The sequence below is a fragment of the Macaca thibetana genome, chromosome 3 (genome assembly GCF_024542745.1).
Source record: "Macaca thibetana thibetana isolate TM-01 chromosome 3, ASM2454274v1, whole genome shotgun sequence".
In the NCBI taxonomy this organism is placed as follows: Eukaryota; Metazoa; Chordata; class Mammalia; order Primates; family Cercopithecidae; genus Macaca; species Macaca thibetana.
In genome coordinates this window covers 7,123,562-7,147,412 of record NC_065580.1, presented here as the reverse complement: position 1 = coordinate 7,147,412, position 23,851 = coordinate 7,123,562, and the positions used below count along the sequence as shown (strand labels likewise).

Here is a 23,851-nt window from a genome sequence, read left to right as displayed (position 1 = left end):
GAAATTTCCTTTTAACCTAGGTACTGGGGTTGTACTATCAAGTCATTTTTTTCTTCTGCTGAACCAGTTTAGGCTTAGTTTTAAAAATTTTTTCAAATAAGATGTCATCCAGGATTCCATTCATGGTACCCTGTCCAAAATTGTTACAGATCTGTTTTATAATCTAATACGGATACATGCTTCAACTATAATGGAGTAGGTGGGACCAGCCTGTTCTCCCATAAGATACTAGAAAATTGGACAAAATGTATGAAACACTTGTTTTCAGATATTGGACAACACATAACACAGGAGACAGTGGTCTCTGAGAGGAAGGAAACACTCAGGGGGTCCTGTGATACTCCACCTAGAAACAGTTTCCAGACCGCTGCCCAGGGAAGGAGAACCTCATCAGAGAACAATCCATGGCCTCCCTGGGGTTAGGGAAGGTGAGGCAGTGGAATGTGCAGGACACAGTACTCAAAATGAAGAAGCATAAGGACTAAGAGCTCCAGAAATCTAAAGGATTCCCCTGAAGTCTTTGGCAGAACACCAAGCTGCACTGCTATAAGGCCAAAGACCCCCAACCAGGGGAAAGTACACCTACTGGGAATTTGTAAGCTGCACAGTTACCGAGCTTGCAAAAGGCTCAAAGACAAGTGAAGCCCAACCAGTCAGAGTACAAAGACAATGGTGAACAGGGGGTAGAATTCAGTAGAGATCCCAGAAAGGCCAAGTCTTAAGTATAGGGTTAAACTAATGCTAGGACCGCAGCTACCAAAGTGTGGTCTAGGGAACCCCAGTGGGCCTGTAAGGTTAAAACAAGTTTAAATAATACTAGGATTTAATTTGCCTTTTTTTCACTTTAATTCATTCACAATTATAGTGGTATTTATAGAGGCTACATGTTGTATCATATCATTACACTGACATTATGCGGGTTGTGCTTCTGTAGTCTTGTGTTATAAAATGTTCCTAGTTTTAATTCCTAAAATGGTGAATAGTCCATAGTTAAAATCCTCATAAACAAAAACTATGGAGTCCTCAGGAATTTTAAAGAGTGTTAAGGTTCTAAAACCATAAAGTCTGAAAACATCCACCTGAGAGTGAAGGCTTTCTAGACTTGCCCCAGCAAGCTTAAAAAGAAGCTTCAAAGGTATCAAACTTATCCACAAACAATCGCCTCCTACAACAAAAATTCAAACTGAGTCAATTCAAATATCCCTAGTATATTTCTAGATACTGCTGTATTTCTCAATCAATGAGACTGCAGTATCCTACACTGTCCAAAACAGCGTCATCGTATAAAAGGAACCACATACAACTTTTAAAAATAGGAATTCATATTCTAGCTCTACCAGTAACTAGGTGTTTGACAGTGAACTAATTGTCCAATCTTAACTTATGTAAGTCATATTTAACTCATCTGTAAAATGGGAATTCGGTAATTGTTGGATGGGTTAAAAGAAATACATTACTACCTTGGAAGGGATCTTATTCAATTTCCTTCGGTCCAAAACACTAAGTATTCTAAAACACAAAATCTAGTAACAGCAACTTTTATACAAAGTACAAAGAAGAAAAGAAACATATTTTATGCATATATAACTCTTATTTTTTAATTGGCTTTATATACTCTTTTTCAGTCAAATATCACGAGCAACTAATTTTAAAAGACTACATAAATTAACCGTACTAATCTTCTATTTTGGATAGTATTAATTATAATCTTTCATTTTGATTCCTAAATTCACAAAAACCTATAATACCCTATAAAAGAAATACTAGTGTAGTTATCAACAAAGAATTCTGAGGGAGATAATGTTGATTTATTTACTACACTGACATTTTACTGACAATGATATAATACAGTCATGTTTGAAGGGCAGGGGAGAAAGGTATAAAAATCACTCATAGTTCATGACCTATCACTGAAACTGAGGTTAGTATTTATAGTACATGGTATGGCAGTACTAGAAAAGATTTACTTGTGGAGTACATTAAGACCTCTGCTGTACAGCTATACCTCCATGCTTGCTTCCAGTGGCCATGACACTTTATTCAAATATGTAAGTTTTATTAAGACTGAGTTCTTGGCCGGGTGCGGTGGCTAAGGCCTGTAATCCCAGCACTTTGGGAGGCCGAGGCAGGCGAATCACAAAGTCAGGAGATCGAGACCACGGTGAAACCCTGTCTCTACTAAAAATACAAAAAATGAGCCGGGCGAGGTGGCGGGCGCCTGTAGTCCCAGCTACTCGGGAGGCTGGGGCAGGAGAATGGCGTGAACCCGGGAGGCGGAGCTTGCAGTGAGCCAGGATCGCGCCACTGCACTCCAGCTTGGGCGACAGAGCAAGACTCCGTCTCAAAAAAAAAAAAAAAAAAAAAAAAGACTGAGTTCTTAAAAAGAAAACATCAAGAACCTCAACTACTGAAGTATTGAGACCTGTCCATATTTAAAACCAAGCACACGATACCACTTAAAAGGTTCCCCAGAAAGCCTCTATCCTGAAATGCTTGAAAGTGAGCAGTGCTGACTCTCGATTATTACCAATTGCATTAAATATGACATTTGTTTTGTTTCTTTTGGCTATAAGGAGAAAATGTCTTTTTGTATACGAGTGAGCATAGAGGAAAGAGAATGTGGGAAAGAACAGAATGGGCTAATAATTTTTTACTAAATACTCCAGTTCTCAGCTTTTTAAATCAACAGACAAAATGAATCAGTTAAACCTAAAATCTTTGTGAATAGTATAAATTATCTTTTAAGTTAAATGCACATATTTTTATGTTTTACTTTTTCAAGACAAAAGCAGGATATTAGTACAATATAAGATTTATAGAGGAGCAAATTTCTTGAGATAGCAAACCCTTAAAAGCAGTATTTAAAGTACTTAAATACTGTCACATATGTATAGTATTCATCATACTTAACTGTGAGAACTGGGAGTTCATGTTACCACTCAAATCAAATAAAAATTCACTACATTTTTGTTAATTCAATTTAAGGATGTTTACCTTAATACTGACACAGTATGGATGGTAACACTGACCACACTGAGAACAGGCAAGTAATCTTCCTTCTGCTCCTTGGCCAAAACTGCCACAAACTACACACATATCCTGAAGTTAAGAAAACAGAACATATTTTAAATGGAGACTAAGCTAAAAATCTACAAATTTTACTTTAAAAATACCTTCTTAACTAATATAGCTCTATAGCTAGATATTGGATGACTTCTGTATATGAGATAAAGCAGAAATGTGCAAGGAGGAATTCAATGAGGAAGACAGTAAATTGTTAAGTTCAAACCTGATTCAAAGTGAACTTGTCACTACTAGAAAACAACACAACTGTATTGTGCATAGAGTTTTCTTCATCATCCTTATTTGATGAAATATCTGCAGCAGACACCTATAAAAAGCAAAATACACAAAATACGAAGTTATATTTTTCACTTGTTTTACACTTAACTGGAAAGCTTCAGAAAATTCATAATCAAAACATATATTTTTGCCAAGGTCTAGAATAACAATTCCAAATACTATTAATGCTAAAATACTACCATAAAATGGAGTCATAACATTTTATTATTCACCTAATTCTCTCTTTAGAGGTAGAATTCCTATAGACCAAGAAGTAATGAGAAAATACAATAAACCTGTCTTAGCAAGACTTGATCATGCAGAATTCTAATCAAGAAACTATAAATGATAATATTATATGTATGTACACACACAAATCTATCACTCTATTTTAGTGACACACACTTGGGATCTGCTATGTAGCTAGTCTGAACTGAGATGTACTGTAAGCATAAAATACAACACGTAATTATATATTACATGTTGAAATGGTAATATTTTAGATATATCAGTCAAAATGAAAGGCATTAAAATTAATTTAGCCTGTTCACTATAACCTTTATTTTGTTTTGAGAGGGAGTTTCACTCTTGTTGCCCAGGCTGGGGTGTAATGGTGCAATCTCGGCTCACTGCAACCTCAGCCTCCCAATTCAAGCTATTCTCCTGCCTCAGCCTCCCAAGTAGCTGGGATCACAGGTGTCCACCACCACACCCAGCTAATTTTTGTATTTTTCGTAGAGATGGGGTTTCACAATGTTGGTCAGGCTGGTCTCTAACTCCTGACCTCAAGTGATCCACTGCGCCCAGCTCACTGTAACTTTTTAACGTGGCTACTAGGAAGTTTTAAATTGCATATGTGGTTCTCATTATATTTCTATTATACCACTTTAGAATATTATTTTGAATAATATCAAAATTTCAGTATTATCCAAATGATTATCAACCAATATTGTTGAGTCTGGACTTAGTTCTATTTGACTACATCAACTAAGTACCCACTGGTTTGTTACTAATTTCTAGAGTGATTATGAAACAAAATAAAGCTCTGAACTAGAAGTTGTAGAAGAAGACAAGGAGGACAGTGCCAAAATCATAAAATACAATCCTCTTTCTTTAAAAAGCTTACAACCTAAGCCTGGAAAGACAGAGTTGAAACACAGCAGGTTATGTTCAAGGTCAAAACATAAAACAATAGAATTACTTTTCTTGAGGAACAACTGAAAGAAGATTAACCAGCTGGGTGTGGTGGCTCATGTCTATAATCCTAGCACTTTAGGAGGCTGAAGTGGGTGGATCGCTTGAGCTCAGGAGTTCAAGACCAGCCTGGGCAACGTGGTGAAATCCCGTCTCTACCAAAAATACAAAAAATAGCCAAGCGTGGTGGCACACGCCTGTAGTCTCAGCTACTCAGGAGGCTGAGGCAGGAGAATCACTTGAACCCGGGAGGCAGAGGTTACAGTGAGCCAAGATTACACCATGGCACTCCAGCCTGGGTGACAGAGCAAGACCCTATCTCCAAAAAAAAAAAAAAGAGGAAGAGAGGAAAGAAGGACAGAAGGAAGGAAGTTAGGACAGAAGGAAGGGAGGGAGGGAGGAAGGAAGGGAGGGAGGGAGGGAGGGAGGCAGGGAGGCAGGCAGGCAGGCAGGCAGGCAGGCAAACTAAATAGAAGGACTACATCTCAGTATTTTTCAAAACAAATACATTTAAAAGCAGTTTTTTTGGTTTTTTTGAGACAGTCTCGCTCTGTCCCCCAGGCTGGAGTGCAGTGGCGCGATCTCGGCTCACTGCAAGCTCTGCCTCCTGGGTTCACGCGCCTGCCACCACGCCCGGCTAATTTTTTTGTATTTTTAGTAGAAATGGGGTTTTACCATGTTAGCCAGGACGGTTTCGATCTCCTGACACGGTGATCCGCCCACCTTGGCCTGCCAAAGTGCTGGGATTACAGGCATGAGCCACCGCGCTCGGTGTAAAAGCAGTTTTAATGGACAGTACTAATGCTTTATAAGAGCAATTTACAGTCATATGAACCCTAATAATGCCGATATTCATCACTACGGAATAAGTAAAACAATGGCAAATCCAAACATTAGAAAATTATGCAACATTTTAAAAGCAAGGAGGCAGAAATTTATATGGACTCTCATGAAAGAAATTATCAAAAGACATTGTTGAGTGAAAAAATAAATTGCAGAACAGTATGTGAGGTGTAGCACTTATAAAAACATGCAAAGTCATTATATGTAGTCTATGGGCACATGTAAAACGTTGAATCATAAGAAACTGCTGCTTTTCATCAGTTCAGAAATAATATTGGCAATTTCATACAGATCAACCTAATATATAAATATACCAAACTGGTAACAGGGAAATAAGAAGGACTGAGGAGTTAGTAATGGTAAATTCTGATCTACCTATAATGCTTTAATTTTGTAAATAGAAAAAATGTATTGATGTGTTATATGCATACCTCAAAATTAGTTTTCTAAGATTTTAGAGAATCATCCAAGATGATTCACAAAAGTAGAATCATCATGATCAGTAAGAAATTAAGTGACCACTAAAAGTAATCATTAATTCAGCCATAGGACTAATGATGCATTGAGAAGACTATTAAGATATATAATTGTGGAAATGGCTAAAATAGAGATAAAGTATCTATTTCTACCTCCCAACCACTAACAGAAATTTCGACACTTTATAAACACTGAGTAGCTCAAAGAAATTGTAAAGATCCATTATTATTTTTAAAAGGAAATTTAACCAGTGAATGCTTTCACTGAAAATGGTAACAATATATTCCCAGTATAAACCAGAAACAAAGTCTGCAATAAAAAATTACAATGTCCCTAGATTCAAGTGGGAGGTGGAGAGTCATATTTAAATAATAAGTGCAGAAAAACCAAAATATTTTAAAATAATTGTCCATGCAAGAAAGAAAACAGTATCATCTAGCTTGAGGACCCACTGTTTTTATTTTATAATTTATTTCATGACCTTTAGGCTGCTAGAAAAATAAATTACCTTGAGGGCAAAGGTAAACTTTGAGAAAATAAGTGTTATTGTTGCCTGCATAGATAATAGTGTGATTTATTCAGAAGGTGATAGATATTTCATTTTCTTAGACCACAGATATAAGTCAAGGAACAGAAAGCTCTGACCTAAGCTTCACAAATGTCCCTTCCAAACAGGGACACAAAAGAGTAAACAAAAAAAGAAGATCAAATTAAACTCAAAGTGAGAAGATAGGAAAAAATAGATGAGGATATAAATCAATAAAACAGAACGGGGAAAGAAAATAGAGAAAAGTCCATGAAAACAAAGGCTGACTCAAGAAGATCAATAAGATTGATAAATCTCTAGCCAGACTGATCAGGAAAAAAATAAGACAAGATACAAATTATTAGTATTGAGAATAAGGAAGGTGAAATCACTACAGATTCTACAGGTATTAAAACAGTAAGAAATATTATGATCAACTCCATTCCTTTAATTTGTCAAGATAGACAAAATGAACAAATCTCTTGAAAGATGCAAATTTATGCAAGGGGAGACAGATAACCTAAATAGGTACCTATTAAAGAAAGAAAATTTGTTGCTAAAAACTGTCCCATAGGCTGGGCGCAGTGGCTCATCCTGTAATCCCAGCACTTCGGGAGTCGGATCATCTGAGGCCAGGAGTTCGAGACCAGCCTGGGCAACATGGCAAAACCCCATCTCTACCAAAAACACAAAAATTGGCCGGGCATGTTGGTGCACACCTGTAATCCCAGCTACTCAGAAGGCTGAGGCAGGAGAATTGCTTGAACCTGGGAGGTGGAGGGTGCAGTGAGCGGAGATCACTCCACTGCACTCCAGCCTGAGCGCGGTGGCTCACGCCTGTAATCCCAACACTTTGGGAGGCCAAGGCAGGTGGATCACCTGAGATCGGAAGTTTGAGACCAGCCTGGCCAACATGGTGAAAAATTGTCTCTACTAAAAATACAAAAAAAAATTAGCCAGGCGTGGTGGCGGGCACCTGTAATCCCAGCTACTCAGGGGGCTGAGGCAGGGGAATCACTTGAACCTGGGAGGCGGCAGTTGCATGAGTCGAGATCGCGCCATTGCAATCCAGCCTGGGCAACAAGAGCGAAATTCCATCTCAAAAGACAAAAAAAAAAAAGAAAACAAAACAAAAACCACCCCACAAAGAAAATTTCAGGCCAAGACGGTTTCACTAATAAATTCATGTATAATATAAGAAGAAATATTTCCACTACTACACAACTTTTCCAGAAAACTGAAGAGGAGAATATACTTCCTGATTCATTCTAAGAAGCTGGAGTTACGCTGATACCAAAACCAGACGAAGACATTACAAGAATGTAAGACTACAGGCTGGGGCATGGTGACTCATGGCTGTAATCCCAGCACTTTGGGAAGCCAAGGTGGGAAAACTGCTTGAGCTCAGAAGTTCGAGACCAGCCTGGACAACATAGTGAGATGCTGTCTCTATTAAAAATTTTTAAAAGGTAGTTGGATGTATGTAGTAGGACACACACCTATGGTCCCGGCTACTTGGGAGATGGAGGTGGGAGGTCGAATCTGGAGTGAGCTATGATCATACCACTGCACTCCAGCCCAGGAATTAGAACAAGAACCTGTCTCAGAAAAAAAAAGAAGGGAAAAAAAAAAAGTGCACAGGTCTACAACCGTGGTGCATACACAGTTTTATTAATACTCAGCAAGAAAAGGGAGTACACTGTTAACAAACGGCAACAGCATAGATGAATCTCCAAATAATTGTGCTGAAATAAATCAGTCCAAAAAGCATACAATTCTGTATGATTCCACTTACATACAACTCTAGAAAATGCAAACTAATCTTGGGGACGAGGACGGATGGCAGGGGAAATGCAGAAAATTACAGAGGGGCATGAAGAAACTTTGGGAGATGAATATATTCACTATCATCATTGTGGTTTCGTTTTCAAGGGTGTATACATATATCAAAGCTTATGGAATTGTACATGTCAAATATAGCTTATATCAACTATACCTCAATAAGCCTTGTTTTAAAATTTTTCTTTTTGAAAAAAGGACAAGAATCTAAGCTTCCTTACTCCTCCTGGTTTAGTAGTAAACTTGGACAATTTCACTTGTACTTAAAATGACATTTCAGAATTTTAAAAATAGGATTTTAATAAAATAGTGAAGTTATTACACAAAATATTTGCTAGTAGTTAGCAAATATGTTTGTAATGCACATATAAATAAAGCCTCATAACATGATATAAGCAAATATCTATCAATCTTAAAATTTTTTAAATAAAAGAGCAACTATATTACACATTGACTTTTTAGAGAGGGTTGGCATAGAAAGATAAGGAGTCAAAGAGGAAGGTAAGGAAAGAGAAAGGATGAGAAAGTAAATATACAAGAAAATGTAACCAGAGGCTCAAAAAAAAAAAAAGCAAAATAGAGACAGAATAAAATAAAATAAACATTTTGGCCTATTTATATGATTCTTAAGATCAAAATAACTTGCTGTGAGATTTTCATCAACTGACATTTAGATTAGAGAAAATATACATGAAGCAAGCCTCACCCCAGGCAATACAACAGCTCCGATTCCACTTTTCAGCTTTGACCTGCCTCGGCCACCTCGTCCCGACAGTCCTGCACCTCGAGGTCTCCGCTTTCCTGGAAATCCAGACCCACGGCCCTATGTAACAGATTAGGAAAAGTCAACATTCTGTGACAGGCGAAAAGAATTTTTAAATCCAAATGCCACTGAGATAAAACATTTTATCAAATGTTACACAAACACTTCTTTAGGTAAGTATTAAGAAACCTGGCTTATTATTTGTATCTTTAAAAGCATACTCCACAACTTAAAAATCTAAATATAAAACGTTTACAACCTTAGAATCATACCTTGGGCCTGTCACTGTGAACGCTTTCAGCAAGCCTTTGCATGATTTTTCTCTTTCCCACTCCTACATTCTCGGTGGCTACAACAACTATAGCCTAATCCAGATATTTCGAAGTGCAACAAATTATATTTAATATAGAGTAAGTATAAGGAAGAACTCTCTCATTAACTGGTCTTGCAGTGATTACAGTAATAGCTAGTATCTATTGAGTACTTACTATGTACTAATCTAAGAATTTTTTACTCTCAACAATCCCATATAGCAGGTTTTATTATCCCCATTTTAGATGACTTTGCTGAGGAGTAAAAAGGTTAAGTAACTTGTCCAAAGTCACTTATCTAGCAAGTCTGGCTCCAGCGTCCCTGGGTTGGAACCATATTCTGTACTGCTACATCAGCATGAAAGCTCATTTTTGCTAGTGTGTAACAGTATTCTTCCTGTCATTAAAATTAAGTCAGTTTCCTTCACTATTCAACAGTTCTCTTATGAACTCAACATTTCTACCTCATTCACCATAGTACTTAGAGGAAAATTTATTATTATTACTTTTATTTTTGAGACAAGAACTTGTTCTGTCATTCAGGCTGGAGTGCAGTGGTGTGATCACAGCTCACTGCAGCCCAGAACTTTTGGACTCAAGTGATCCTCCTGCTTCTGCCTCCCAAAGTGCTGGGATTACAGGAGTAAGCCTAAGCGTCTAGCCAGGAAAAAATATTTGAGGATTATGGGAAAGCTGGCAAAAGGCTTTGTGAAAGCTTTGCTTTAAATAATCTGAATAAATACTTGAAATGGAAATAATTTATCTGACTTCTTACACAAAAAATAAACGTATGGGAAAATGTGTTAGTTAAATTCCCTGATAATTTAAGAACCAGAGTATGGTGCTCCCTGCTCCCCCACCCTTGTTTGTACTAATTAACTACTCCTTGAAAAAACCTGGCACCTACCTAAGTAGATGAATTATGTATATTTAAAATTATCCAGATGCTCAGGAAAATACTTTGATGTTTCCCTCCCAACAAGTTAAATAATATGTCATATCTTCAACTGATGTCCCTTATCATAGTTTGAAATGAACTTATTCCCTATTTAGCAGAATGATTTCCAAGTAAAACTTTATGGTGATACTGTAAGCATAAAATAGATACACATGAATAAAAGGAACGGGAGGAATGGTTTTTTTCCCTTTGGATGTAATAAATACAGCCAGCTTCCAGTTTCAAACTGCCACTCCTGTCTTCTCTTAACCTGCTCTCCTTGAGATCCCTTGAGAGATGCATCAGCTTCTTTCAACAACAGATGTATGGGATCAGCTTAGTTTTTTGGGTTGTTTGTTTGTTTTTGAGATGGAGTCTCGCTTCTACGCCCAGGATGGAGTGCAATGGTGTAATCTTGGCTCACTGCAACCTCCACCTCCTGGGTTCAAGCAACTCTCCTGCCTCAGCCTCCCTAGTAGCTAGGATTACAGGCACATGCCACCATGCCTGGCTAAATTTGTTTGTATTTTTAGTAGAGACAGGGTTTCACCATGTTGGCCAGGTTGGTCTCGAACTCCTGGTCTCAAGTGATCCGCCCACCTCAGCCTCCCAAAATGTTGGGATTACAGGCGTGAGCCATGGCGCCTGGCCAAGTTTGTTTTGTTTTTAAATTGGTATTAAAGATTTTTGAAAAATTAAGTCAGTGATTAAAAACCAATACTACAGTAATCTCTCAATTATTTTCTCCAACATCAAATGCTGACCCAGAAAAACAAAAAGTGAAAACTGGTGGTCTATATTACAAAACTGTCAAATGACTCTTAAAATATTTATACCTCAATATCTTGGATGATATCGGGGGAGGTAGGAAAGTTAAAAAAAAAAAAAAAAAAGAATTGTTCTTCCAGTCATGAAAGAAAATAAAGTATAATCTAGAATTCCTTAAAATCCTTGATGAGTCTAAATTAAACAGTCATATTCCAGAATATTAAATATGGAAGATGAAGAAAAATTGTCACCTCTAGTCAATGAGGTATTTTAACTTTTGAGTTAATACTTTTCCAAATTAATTTTTTTCTCTTCAAAATGCATCACACTACTTACTTCAAGGACTGACAGAGTCACCAACCAATGGCATGGGGGGAAAAGCCCTGTCACTTTAAGGTATTAACCACAGACAATGAAATCTGCCACAATTTTGGTATTTCTTCTCCATGAGAACATAATAAATTAATGGAGTTTTTCTTTTGCTTTTTTCTAAGCAACAAAGTTTTATGATATCGTGAATGAAAATGTCCGTAATTACCTTTTGGTCTACATGTCAAGGACTTCTCCCTCATAAAAACAGTAGTAATCACAACAAAAGGAATTAACCATAAAAAGAGGTATTAAAAATGTGTACTTGATTTTTAAATGCATATTATTTCTTTACATTAAAATTTTTAGATTTAAAAAGTGTCTCTGGAAGCTCAATCTAGAAAAGAAAGATTTAATTCTTAACATCCAGTAGGGCAAAACAATCAGACAGAAATGATATATGAATGTAAATGCAATTTTATTTACCACTTTGATGCTCCAAATGGCACTGCCAGGAAGCTGCCTGGGTTTAAAAATTTCCCGACCTTCTGAAATGTCTGGGGACCAGGAAGGTGGGCTCACTGTATTATGGGTACTCCAAGCCCCCTAGGATATGGCAGTTGAGAAAATAGATGTGTAAAACTCAGCAACATAAAAGGTCAAAGCCAGCAACTAAGGAATTTTAGAACAGCAAAAACAAATGCAAACGTATGGAAATTTAGGACAAGTTGCTTCAAGGAAGGCAAAATAAGCTTATCACTAACAGTGACTTAAACATTTAAGTATAACTTAAATAACTTAAATGTTTGCTGCTACAATTTACATTAAATATTTAATTCTGGCTGAGACATCACTACAATGAAACATTAAAAATTAAGGTTTATATGACATCAACATTGACTCATGAACTGCAATTACCGCACCAAAAAGTAAATAAAGGTCAATCACACTTTAAGGATTAACACTAGAAGAAAGTACTGGGGGATTATTTTTCTTCTAACAACTATCATTCTACTTAAAAGGAGAAATGGATAACCATAAGGAATTCTATATTCTATAGCTATAAACGACCAAAACCAGTAGGCCAAAGAATGAGATGAGAAACATAAGCAATCGATAAATGCATAAACTTTAAACTGTGGAGAGTTGGTAACATTAAAATACAAATACCATTATTTGTGTTAGCATTTAATCACTCCTCCTTCAGTGACCATTAGTTGTGGGTTTGGGTTTCAGTTTTTACTTAGGGAAATGAATATTTGTGGAAATTACATCCAATGGACAAATACGAAGAAATGTTAAAGCAAATTGTCCTAAATTTGCAAATTAAAATGCCTAAAGTATCTGATAAATTATATAGAAAATAGTATCTTATTAAAAGCTATATAACTAAAACTAAAGCATTCTACATCCAAATAACCACATTCAGCAACACCCTGAACTAATCTGATGAAGATGCTAAACAGCATACAAAAAAATGTTTACTCCACAAAGATAACATTTTAAAGAAAAACACAAGACAAATGTCAAACAATAAAATAATCTATTTTGAATTAGGTAAATCAATGGTGCATGCTATAATTTTACCAATTAAGTAACCAAAACTTAAGACAAGGTACATAGTACTTACCGGGTTTCTAGAATATTATCAAATTAACAAGTAGTATCTCATTAATCACATAAAAATACCACCAGGAATTAAAATAACTAGAAACAAGAATGTGACTACTCTTGGAGTAAGAGACAGGTAATGGAATAACAGTATTTTGAGAAAAGCCATGCAAGCAATAGACTGGTTTCATTTTTAAGTCACAAACTCAATCCACAGACATTGAAGTCCGGCTATCCAACTCACTCTCTCCAGCAAAGACTTTATTTATTTTCCCTCCAGGATCACCCTTGGGTATTCTTTCTTACCCATCAAATCTCTAACCTAGCTCAAGTAATCACTATGCTGATTTCACTAAGCAGCAACCACTGCAGGTCAATTACCTCACTTTCATAATCTCAAATCAACTTGAATCTGTACCTATGTCTTCTTCCCTACTATTAGTAGTCCAGGGTCTTAGGTAACCTCTGTATTGTCAAAAGCCATTTCTCTTTTCTCATTTTACTCATGCTCCTAACATGTGGCATACTATTCTGCTGGATTTGGCAGCAGCACACCTGTGGATGTTTCACTGACTTCCTCGCTAATCTTTCTTCATCTCCCGTACATGTTCTTCCTGTATTTGACTTCCAAAGCCCTGGAGTTTCCCAGGGGTTGAGCCTAGACCTGAAATGGTATTATCTACAACAAGGGTGTCTTGGAAGTTGTTGCCTCTTAACATTCTTGTATCTAGTTTTAATCAGGTATCTCCAAATTAGCAGGATTTTCAACTTCCTTCTTAGCATTTCCATTTTCTCACACAAAACCTCTTAAGTTTGCCATGTTTAAAAAATTTCTCCCTTAACCGGTTTCATCCCAGTCTTCCCCATCCTTATAAATGGCACCCAGTCCCTTGTCACTCTCCTCTGCTCCTTCAGTCCTCTCCCCCAACACTTCGTCAATGCAGATCATCAGTAAATTCAAGACTTTTTATCTTCAAGTTTTGTCTCTGATCCTTCTACTTCTTGTCACTTCCACCGCCAGCAGCCCAGTTGTCGCCACCACCATCTCTCGCCTAACATGCTGCAAGAGTCTACTGCTGGTTATGCTGTTCCCAGCCTGCATCTACTCCAGCCTTTCCCCACAGCAGCCAGAGGACCTTTGCGCAAGTACAAATGTGATCAAGCAAGTCACTATTCTATTTCAAACCTTCACCTGCTTCTCAAAGCACCTAAAAGACAAACCTTTCCCAGCCTTCTCCAACCTCATCTTGTGGCACTTGTCTCCCTGCTACTGTGCTCGGCTACTCTGGCTTCCTTCTGTCCTTCAAACATGCCAAGCTCTTTATCAGTCAGAGCCCAACTGACTCAGAACACTTTACTATACCATTCCAGTCCTTCAATAAATGTCTGCTGCTTTTTTGTTTGTTTGTTTTTGAGATGGAGTCTCGCTCTGTCACCCAGGCTAAAGTGTGGTGGTGCGATCTCGGCTCACTGCAGCCTCCACCTCCCGGGTTCAAGTGATTCTCCCGCCTCAGCCTCATGAGTAGCTGGGACTACAGGCACGCACCACCATGCCCGGCTAATTTTTGTATTTTAGTAGAGACATCATGTTGGTCAGGCTGGTCTCAAACACCTGACCTTGGGATCCACCAGCCTTGGCATCCCAAAGTGCTGGGATTACAATCGTGAGCCACCATGGCCAGCCATGTCTGGCGTTTTCTAACCCTTCAGGTATGGCCTTAAATATTTTCTCATCAGGAGACCTTTCCTTAGTACTCCCAATGAACCATCATCTCTCTTACCACAACATCAGTACCCTCTCATTCCATCACCACCTGGGACATTTTATTGTTTGCAATTGTATTTAGTGGTAGGAAGTGGGGAGCAAGAGATATCTAAATTTAGTTCTCTCAATATTTCCGTTGGTTTTTCTCTGAGATTTGGCTTACATCTTAAATTCCTTTTAGTCGATAGTTTAATATTACATTGGCAGTAGACAGTTCTCAAAAATATGACACAGAAAGTCATACTCTAAGATAAAAATAATGTTGAATAATTTTATTTCAGAAATAGGAATTTTCTGGTAATTATGTATTATTCATCATAATTTAAAAGTTAGCTTTGATGCCAAAATTTTCTCTCATTTCAAAAAGAAGACAGACTTTGTGTAATTTTATAGTTCTGAAGAAAAATTATCATTATACTTGATATTCTGACAAATTATCTAGTATATTCCTTAGACCTTAAAACTAAAATATAGCTATAATTATCAAAGTTTAAATTGTCCTTCAGATCTTAGCTTTGATCAAGAACTTACACCATTCAGAAAAGGTTAGCTGCCCCTATAATATATGGGCTCTCCTCCTACAATCCAGCACTTTCTATACTGTAATTGAAGATCATGCTCCTTTCTGTTCAGTGCTATGTTAAGCACTCTGTTCAGCACTTACTGAACTTTTTTTCTGCTCAGCATCTATTGTCTCTTTTTGCATCTGTGTATGAATTCATCAATAAACAATGAACTATGACATGAAATACACTAATGCCTCCACCAGTAATAACCTAGAATTTTGAATTTTTTCACTTATAAAAGTTACTAAAAATTACTAAAAAAAAAATCTATATAATGCCCCCTTAATCTATCAACTGAACTAAAAGCAAAAGAGTTCCTAATGTAATCATTAAGTTGTAAATAGAACCAACTTGCTATCAAATACTACAGAAACTAAAAAAATACTACCTGGCAGGGACTGAATTTGAACCCAAGAAAAATAATTTAACCCCAAAATCGTTTAATATTAGCATTAAATTTCTTTCTGCTTTGAGGCCAATTTCCCAGGTAAACTGTCCAAGCTAGTAGGTTATACAGGGACTGTGGGATGGGGAAATAAGAACAATAATGACAGGTGGAGGACAGGCTATTTAGAAGCAACTTTCTATTAAAAGTCATATTCTATTGCTGGTTGTTAAATATGATCAAAGTCACTCTTACAGCCCAAGAGTACTATCAGTTTTAAAAGCAGCCAGAGAAGGTCTGGTGTCTCACTGGCAAACTTTACACCTCCAAATCCTAAATCAATCCCGGCCCCACACTCTTCCAACATACTATGCAAAACCAAGGTTGCATATAAACAGTGAGTCTACTTTAGGAAAAGTGAAAGCAATGAAGAGATAGAGCAGAAAGGAAGATAACTAGTAAAAGAAACAAACAAGTTTACAGTTTGTCTTTTTGGTAAATATAATCACTTGTGTACATTGGAGCTACAGCAGCAAACACTTCACTATTAAAGGAATTCTTAAAAGAAGTCTCATATATAAAATTGAGTTCAATATCAAGTAGAAAAAGAAATTAGACCTAATCCTGTTTTGATAACAAAAGAAACAGTTTTATCCGCTTTAGCCTTCGATAATTTCAGAATACAAATTAGGTGGCGCTAGCAACAGTAATGTCTCCAAAAATACCACAACAAGCACAAGTAAACTAAAAGGGAAGTCTGGTACTTCTAACCTGCTGTATCGTTAGCTTGATGTTCCAAAGGGGTAGGTATGTTTTAGGTTTAAAACTATGGTTCTCTGGCTACTTTTAAAACTGAAAGTACTCTTCTTATAATATAAAGTAAACTTGTTATAATTTGTCCAAGAGATATCAAAATACATTACCTATGTTTTCATTTATGAAATTTTCTTGAAATATTTACTGCAGGCCAGGCGTGGTGGCTCACACCTGTAATCCCAGCACTTTGGGAGGCCAAGGTGGGTGGATCACCTGAGGTCAGGAGTTCAAGACCAGCCTAACCAATATGGCAAAACCCCGTCTCTACTAAAAATATTTAAAAAATTAGCCATGTGTGTTGACGTGCACCTGTAGTCCCGGCTACTCGGGAGGCTGAGACAGGAGAACTGCTTGAGTCAGGCAGGCAGAGGGTGCAGTGAGTGAGGTCACGCCACAACTCCAGCCTGGGCAACAGAGCAAGACTCAATCTCAAAATAAAAAAATAAAAACTAAAAAAAATAAAGAAATATCTCCTGCAAATAATATGTTTCATAAAATGCCTAATAGAATCTTTCAATACCAACATGAAAGCAATTAGAACATGAAGGTGTCTGAACTAGATTACAGTAGTGTGATTACATTTAAATATCTTTCTATAAGATGTGATGATACATACAGGGTAAATAATACAAGAAGACCTAAGATTATTATGATCTCAGAATTTCCTAATCAGAATGGGAATACAACCGTGCAATGAGAGAAATGGACTAAAGACAGAAATAAAAACAAATGATATGATTTAATATGATAAATTTAAAATTTCCACTTTATTTTCCACCATTTTAAAAGACCATTCCTTATAGTATTAAGTTTAATGCATTTTTAAAAATCAATAAAACAAGTAGCACATTTCTCTAGTTCAGGACTCCGCTTTCAGGGTTATAGTCAAAGATGATCCTAGAAGTGCATTTTAATTGGTCTAGGGTAGGACCATTAGACTGATGCTCTAAAATCTACCAAGCTGATTACAATATGTGGCAGTGTCAATAACCACTTTCTTAAACCCAAGTCGCAAAGTACATAAACCTACAAAAATGCTGAAAAATGGGCCAGGCGCTGTGGGGCTCACACCTGTAATCCCAGCACTCTGGGAGACCCAAGATGGCAGGATCGCTTGAGGCCAGGAGTTTGTAACCAGCCTAGTCTACACAGCAAGATCCCCATCTCTATTAAAAAATAAATATTTTTAAATGCTGAAAAATGAAATACTAAATTTTATAAATATATAACTTCAATAAAAGATGTGAAAATACAACTAAGTCATTATGACAATTTGTATGAAACAACATCCAATTTGCTGTCTGTTACTTCTCCTACCTTATCATGTCTAATTTTTCCTCATCTTTGTGAAATCCTGCGTCTACAGTAGGCAAGAAAACAAAAAACAAAAGGAATCTTACTCTATTCACAGCCATCAGAAAAATGTGTTACTATTCCTGTAGTCAGTTAGGTTCTAAACCACACATTTGAGATATATTTGAAACATGTCATAAAGAAAATAAGCATTATATTTCTCACTAAATAGCACCTAAAACATTCCATATGAAAGGAAAAATACAAAAAACTAAACTTTAATTACTAACCTCCTTAAAGGAAAATAATTCTATATGATTTGATGTTTGATAATGGATGTCCAATACCTGAGACATAAATTCCATTTTCTGGGTCCTAACATCTCCACTTCAGAAAATCCTCTATATTGGGTTACTTGGATTATATATTCAAAACTTAATATATTTGAAAATGTGCAGAATGATTTGTTGCTGCAACAAATGGTTTAGCAATTATCTACATTAAAACGTATTCCATGAACAACAGAAAAAGAGTATTTCTACTTCAGTCCTTAAAGACTGTGAAAGCACAGCAACAGTCTTAGTTTGTCGATCTTGAATTCTTTTGGTATTTTAATTTCACCAGTAATTCTGGAACTGCTTTTTTCATATTTCTCAAAATGTTTTGTATTGCATTGTCCAATAAGGCAGCCACCATCATATGTGACCACTGAGCACTTCTAACGTAGCTAGTCAGAATTGATATGTTTTAAGTATAAAGCATCTTGTTCATTTTTATACTGATTAAATGCTGAAATATTGTTTTGAATATACCAGGTTAAATAAAATAGATTAAAATTTATTTCACCTGTTTTTGTTTTTTTTAAGTGTAACTACTAGAAAATGTAAAATTACACACATGGTCTGCATTATATTTATATTAGATAGCACTCACTGGCTTACCATTCTACTGGTTGGTTAGCTTGTACCTCCAGATAACATCTGATAATCCAATTACTAGCTATCACAAACTAGATCTTTCAGATGTTTCCTATTAAAATGTTCCTTTAATTTTGAAGTGAATTCCTCGAAAAGCTCATATAATACTATTACAGAAAATCAACTTAACAATTTGCCCACCATGGAACATAACTTAAGGTAAATCTACATTTCTCTGGTTAGTATTTACCGTACTGGTAAAGACCAAAGAATTGGTAAGGTTCAACAAAATATGAAAATGCCAGTGATGTTAACAAAAAATAGCTGGAAACCAAAGAATCTTGCTTACATCACAATCACAGCCAGGAAAATGCAGCTTATTTTATAGCCAGTCTCCAATGTGAAGAATATGCAGAAGAAACAATAAAAACATAAGTATAATACAGAAATGCCTGATATCAAAGAAATTAATGTAACAGAATACTGAATTTCAGTATTTCTAATGTAAGGATATACACACTCCTATCTGTAGAATATTTCCTGCAAGTTATGGCCCCAGTACCTCACTAATGGAAGATCTATCTTGTACTATTCAATTCATACTCTCCCTAATAACAGCACTGTATTAGTAGGTTCATCATCAAGTGAAGGCTGTTTGCTACGTAACTAAAACCAAGACTGGAAAACTAAAAAGCTGGAGGGAGGGAAAACACAGCCTACAAAATGCTTACAAGATTAGCAGCAAATGATGAAGTAGTAACAAGAGGGGCAGAAAAATAGATTATCATCAGATTTGGGAATTGAAAGACAGCTCAGCAAAATACTAGGATATGGTTCATATAAGATGGAATAAGCCTGGAAATACACCCCCCTCCCCAATATTTCAGAACATAAAGTCTACAGAAAAAGAGTCCTAATGTATTGAATCTGGTTTCTCAACTGAAACAAAAGTCTTCAAGGAAGAAGATACATGTAAAATTTTACAGGAATACATATGAAGTAGTATCTTTAAAGAATGTAAATATATGAACCAAAAGTAAATGTGAGATTCAAATTTCCATTGCTAAAGTCTTTTCAGAGTCACGACGACATTATTATTATACAACCATTCAAAATAAAACAAAAAAACTTACTGGAAAGGAGAACAACTGATTTGAGAAGAAAAACCTTTCTTGGTAGAGCAGAAACAAATGTCAAGGAAAATACTTAGAAAAAAGGCATATATAAAGAATGGTCTAGTTTTACTACATACGTCTTTGCCATGCAGAAACAGCTAAATCCCATCTGACAACTACTTTGCCTTTGGTGTACCTTGTCTTTAGAGAACAAAATATATCTGGGTTTGATATAGAGGAGACTAATTTTCAAATTAAAAAATGATTTTTCTTAAAAGCCTGGCCTTACAGTTTAAAAATTATATGATTAAAATCGAGATATTATTCCTATAAAAAGCCAAACTTTAATCCATTTAAATCATGAAACTTAAAACTTAACTTGAAGCAATTTAAATCATGAAACTTAAAACTCCATATTACCACCGTGAATTAACACTTCTCCACTACCTGTTATCTTGCAATTTTAAAAAACACTTCAGAAAGTAGCAATTTCATAAAATTATGAATAGTTCATACCTATAGTATCTTCATTTTGCCATGCAGTTTTACTTAAATCTCACTTAAAAAGAAATGGAACTCATTCTTAAAGGGTAGAATGTACATAATGTAAAGCAGTCACAGGAAGATTTATCTTTACTTACTGAAAATCAACAGTACAATTCTAAGATTTTTTTCTCATGAAACTATTGAAATAAGTCCTACTTGAAAAAAGAAATCCCACAAGAGTTAGCAATTAATAAAAACATCAAAATGAGAAATTTCCCAGCAAGGAAAATTCCTGTCATAAATATTGATGTTTATGCGGTTAAAAATATACACAATAACTATACTGCATTTTAGGCTCTATTTTTACTGTGGCACAGAACTAAAAGAATTTTTAAAGCTCTATTAGAAACTATTATCAGCCGGGCGCGGTGGCTCACGCCTGTAATCCCAGCACTTTGAGAGGCCGAGGCGGGCGGATCACAAGGTCAGGAGATCGAGACCACAGTGAAACCCCGTCTCTACTAAAAATACAAAAAATTAGCCGGGCGCGGTGGCGGGCGCCTGTAGTCCCAGCTACTCAGGAGGCTGAGGCAGGAGAATGGCGTGAACCCAGGAGGCAGAGCTTGCAGTGAGCCGAGATCGCGCCACTGCACTCCAACCTGGGCGACAGCGTGAGACTCCGTCTCAAAAAAAAAAAAAAAAAAAAAAAAAGAAACTATTATCAAATAGGTTGCATCTTTATGGCCCAACTGAGTTGAAATTCTAAATAAGATCACTTCAAATTTAATAAATGACATTCTTCATTAACAGCATTTTTAAAATGGCTGAAACACATAAGTCAACATTACACTGAAGTTCTATCTGCAGACAGAAAAAGTTGCCATTCACACCAAAACTACACATATACCTTCTGATTTTATAGAATTGTTCCAATATCTTTTCTGTCAATATCATTAAAATCACCCTACCTGTTTGGACCGAGGTCTACCAGGAGAAAATTTTCTTTTAGTAATAGCTGGTTTACCCATGCCAATTTTTGGAGTGACTGAGATGTAAGTTGTTGGCATGATGTTTCCAGCAGAGGAACTAAGAGCTGAAGGGTAATTGTGCAGCATGTCATGCAAAGGCAAGTCTGAAGAAGGTGTTGGGGAGGAAGACACATCTGCCTTGCTTATGTCTGCTGATGATGAAAATGATGACTCTGTCTCAGATGATAACTTTATAGATTTGTCTCCTTGGTATGAAACATCTTTCACACAACTCTCAATTGTAGGAGTCATTTCAGAGTCCATCAATCCAGTAGAAAGTTCAGAATTTTCTTTCTGTTCCTTTTCTCCTTGTAGTCTTTCTATAACCAACTGTTCCTCAGGACATAGTGAAATACTTCCCTCATGTGGGGACACTAAGGTTTCCAGTGGAAGAGTGACAGATTCAATGACTAATTTTGGAGGCCCCGATTCTTCTTTGGATACCACTGTTTTAGGTTCCTCTAACAACTGCAGTTCCTCTTGCTGCACAATGATCTGGTGTGTAACGACTTCAATGTTTTCTGTCACTTCCATTTTATCTTCCATTTGATCTTCGCCACAAATATGCTTCACTTCAGAAGACGTTTTCATTTCTTCACTATCAACTTCATTAGAAATCTGTTTTTCCAATTCGGTATTCATTTTATGTTGGGATGATACTACAAAATTCAGAACATTTGTTACGGTAATGTACAAATTTTAAATTTTCTAACTATAGATATATAAAACATTTTGCTACACTAGAACTTAAATCAGAAGGTATTCATCAAAGCAGGCAATTATTAAGTGAATGAAAGCCAAAGTACACAAGGATTTATGGATTAGAATCAGCCCCACACATGAAAACATGATGTTTTACAATTTAAGTACTTCCAAAAGGACTGAAAATTATACAGGAAAAGTTCTCATACTCATTTTTTAGTTAAGAAAATGAGGATCAATCATGTTATGTGAGATACCTAAGTTAAAAAGTAAAGACTGACCTAGAATGTGAAGGCATTTTCTAATAGCAGATACCCAGATGTAACAAAGTTACTATAGACTCAAAAGCACAGACAGAAAAGATTTACTAACCACCAATATTTATTTTGCTTAACCATACCTGCCAACCTACCCAAAACATTCTTTGGATATAATCCTTGTTCCTCATCAGTCTATAACTTAAAAGACTAATCTTAGGAAATCTATAAACTTAGATATCAGAAAATACAGTCACTGGCTGGTAAATTTTAAATGAGGATACCAGCATGTTAAACCTTTAAGTCAATCTTGCTTAAACGTTAGAGGTGCAACTGACATGAGCTATAAGTGGTTCTATAAAGTAGGACCGCTGAAGATAAAAAGCATTTATTCCAAATCTCATCAAGGTAATTTTTAAGTTATAGTAAAAAGACACTACCATCCTCATTTACCAATCAGTGACTAAAATTTATCTATGTTCTTTTTTTTTTGAAACAGGGTCTCACTCTGTCACCCAAGCTGGAGTGCAGTAGCACAAACATGGCTCAGTGCAGCCTCAACCTCCTGGGCTCAAGTGATCTTCCCACCTTAGCCTCCCAAGCAGCTGGGACTACAGGCATGTGTCACCATGCCCAGATACTTTTATTAATTAATTAATTTATTTATTTATTTAGACAGAGTCTTGCTCTGTCGCCCAGGCTGGAGTGCAGTGGCGCGATCTCGGCTTACTGCAAGTTCTGCCTCCCGAGTTCATGCCATTCTCCTGCCTCAGCCTCCCGAGTAGCTGGGACTACAGGCGCCTGCCACCACGCCCGGCTAATTTTTTGTGTTTTGTAGAGACAGGGTCTCACTATATTGCCCAGGCCTATACATGTTCTGATATCAAACTGAAATCTCATCTTCTTTCTCACTTTATTGAAAGACTACAGCTAAGGATAAAAGAAAACTACCAAATAACAGATCTGATAGTACAATATATTTTTAACCACAACCGCCTCCCCCAACCCCCTTCCCCCCCAAAAAAAAACCCTTTCAAGAGAAACTAACCTCCTTTAGATCTACTGTCTCTTTAGATCCAGAATCTCTTAACTAAAAGATTTAGTTACTGTAATGTGTATACATACAGCAATTGCAAAAATGTCTTTGGAATAAAGACATTACCTTGTAACATAAAGACATTATCTTGTAACTCAATCAAATTAGATAATATGAACATACTGCTTACCAGCAATGAGAAGACTATCTGTGTCAAGACTTTCCGAGGGATGACTCTTCTGTTGCTCTTCAGTGTGGACTTGAACTGCTGTGAGTAACACATTTATAAAATCTCTAAGAAGGAGTCAAAATTTTTGTAATGCTGTTCCCTCAATAGTAATTTAAGAGTTTTATTCTACTAAATGTCAATTTCCAATATAAGCATGAAACATTGTACCACTTGTTAGTAAGTTATGAAGACAAAATTAGAAGTCTTTGCACTATGGTAAAATTTTTTTGTCTTTTTCTCTTTTTCTTTAACAACTAGAAGATTATAGAAAATAACTTTTAATGAGAGTTGTTATATGTGAACTTAATAAATTTCAAAACATCTCAGTGGCTTTTT

The 23,851-nt window shown here is 36.3% G+C and overlaps 1 protein-coding gene across 27 annotated transcripts in view; it reads right to left on the bottom strand.

Annotated features, from left to right (window-relative positions):
- KMT2C (lysine methyltransferase 2C) overlaps positions 1 to 23,851 on the bottom strand; it is a 302,450-nt gene that overhangs the window by 99,375 nt on the left and 179,224 nt on the right. For all 27 annotated transcript variants that reach the window (XR_007724532.1, XR_007724542.1, XR_007724544.1 and 24 more), the window contains exons 13-18: positions 23,477 to 23,554; positions 21,232 to 21,950; positions 11,796 to 11,915; positions 8,928 to 9,044; positions 3,290 to 3,391; positions 2,995 to 3,099 (exon numbers count right to left, since the gene is read on the bottom strand). Coding sequence is in view for 1 of the 27 variants with exons in the window: in XM_050785764.1 (XP_050641721.1) it covers positions 2,995 to 3,099; positions 3,290 to 3,391; positions 8,928 to 9,044; positions 11,796 to 11,915; positions 21,232 to 21,950; positions 23,477 to 23,554 (1,241 nt within the window). In the remaining 26 variants the exon portion in view is untranslated. The remainder of the gene's footprint in view (positions 1 to 2,994; positions 3,100 to 3,289; positions 3,392 to 8,927; positions 9,045 to 11,795; positions 11,916 to 21,231; positions 21,951 to 23,476; positions 23,555 to 23,851) is intronic.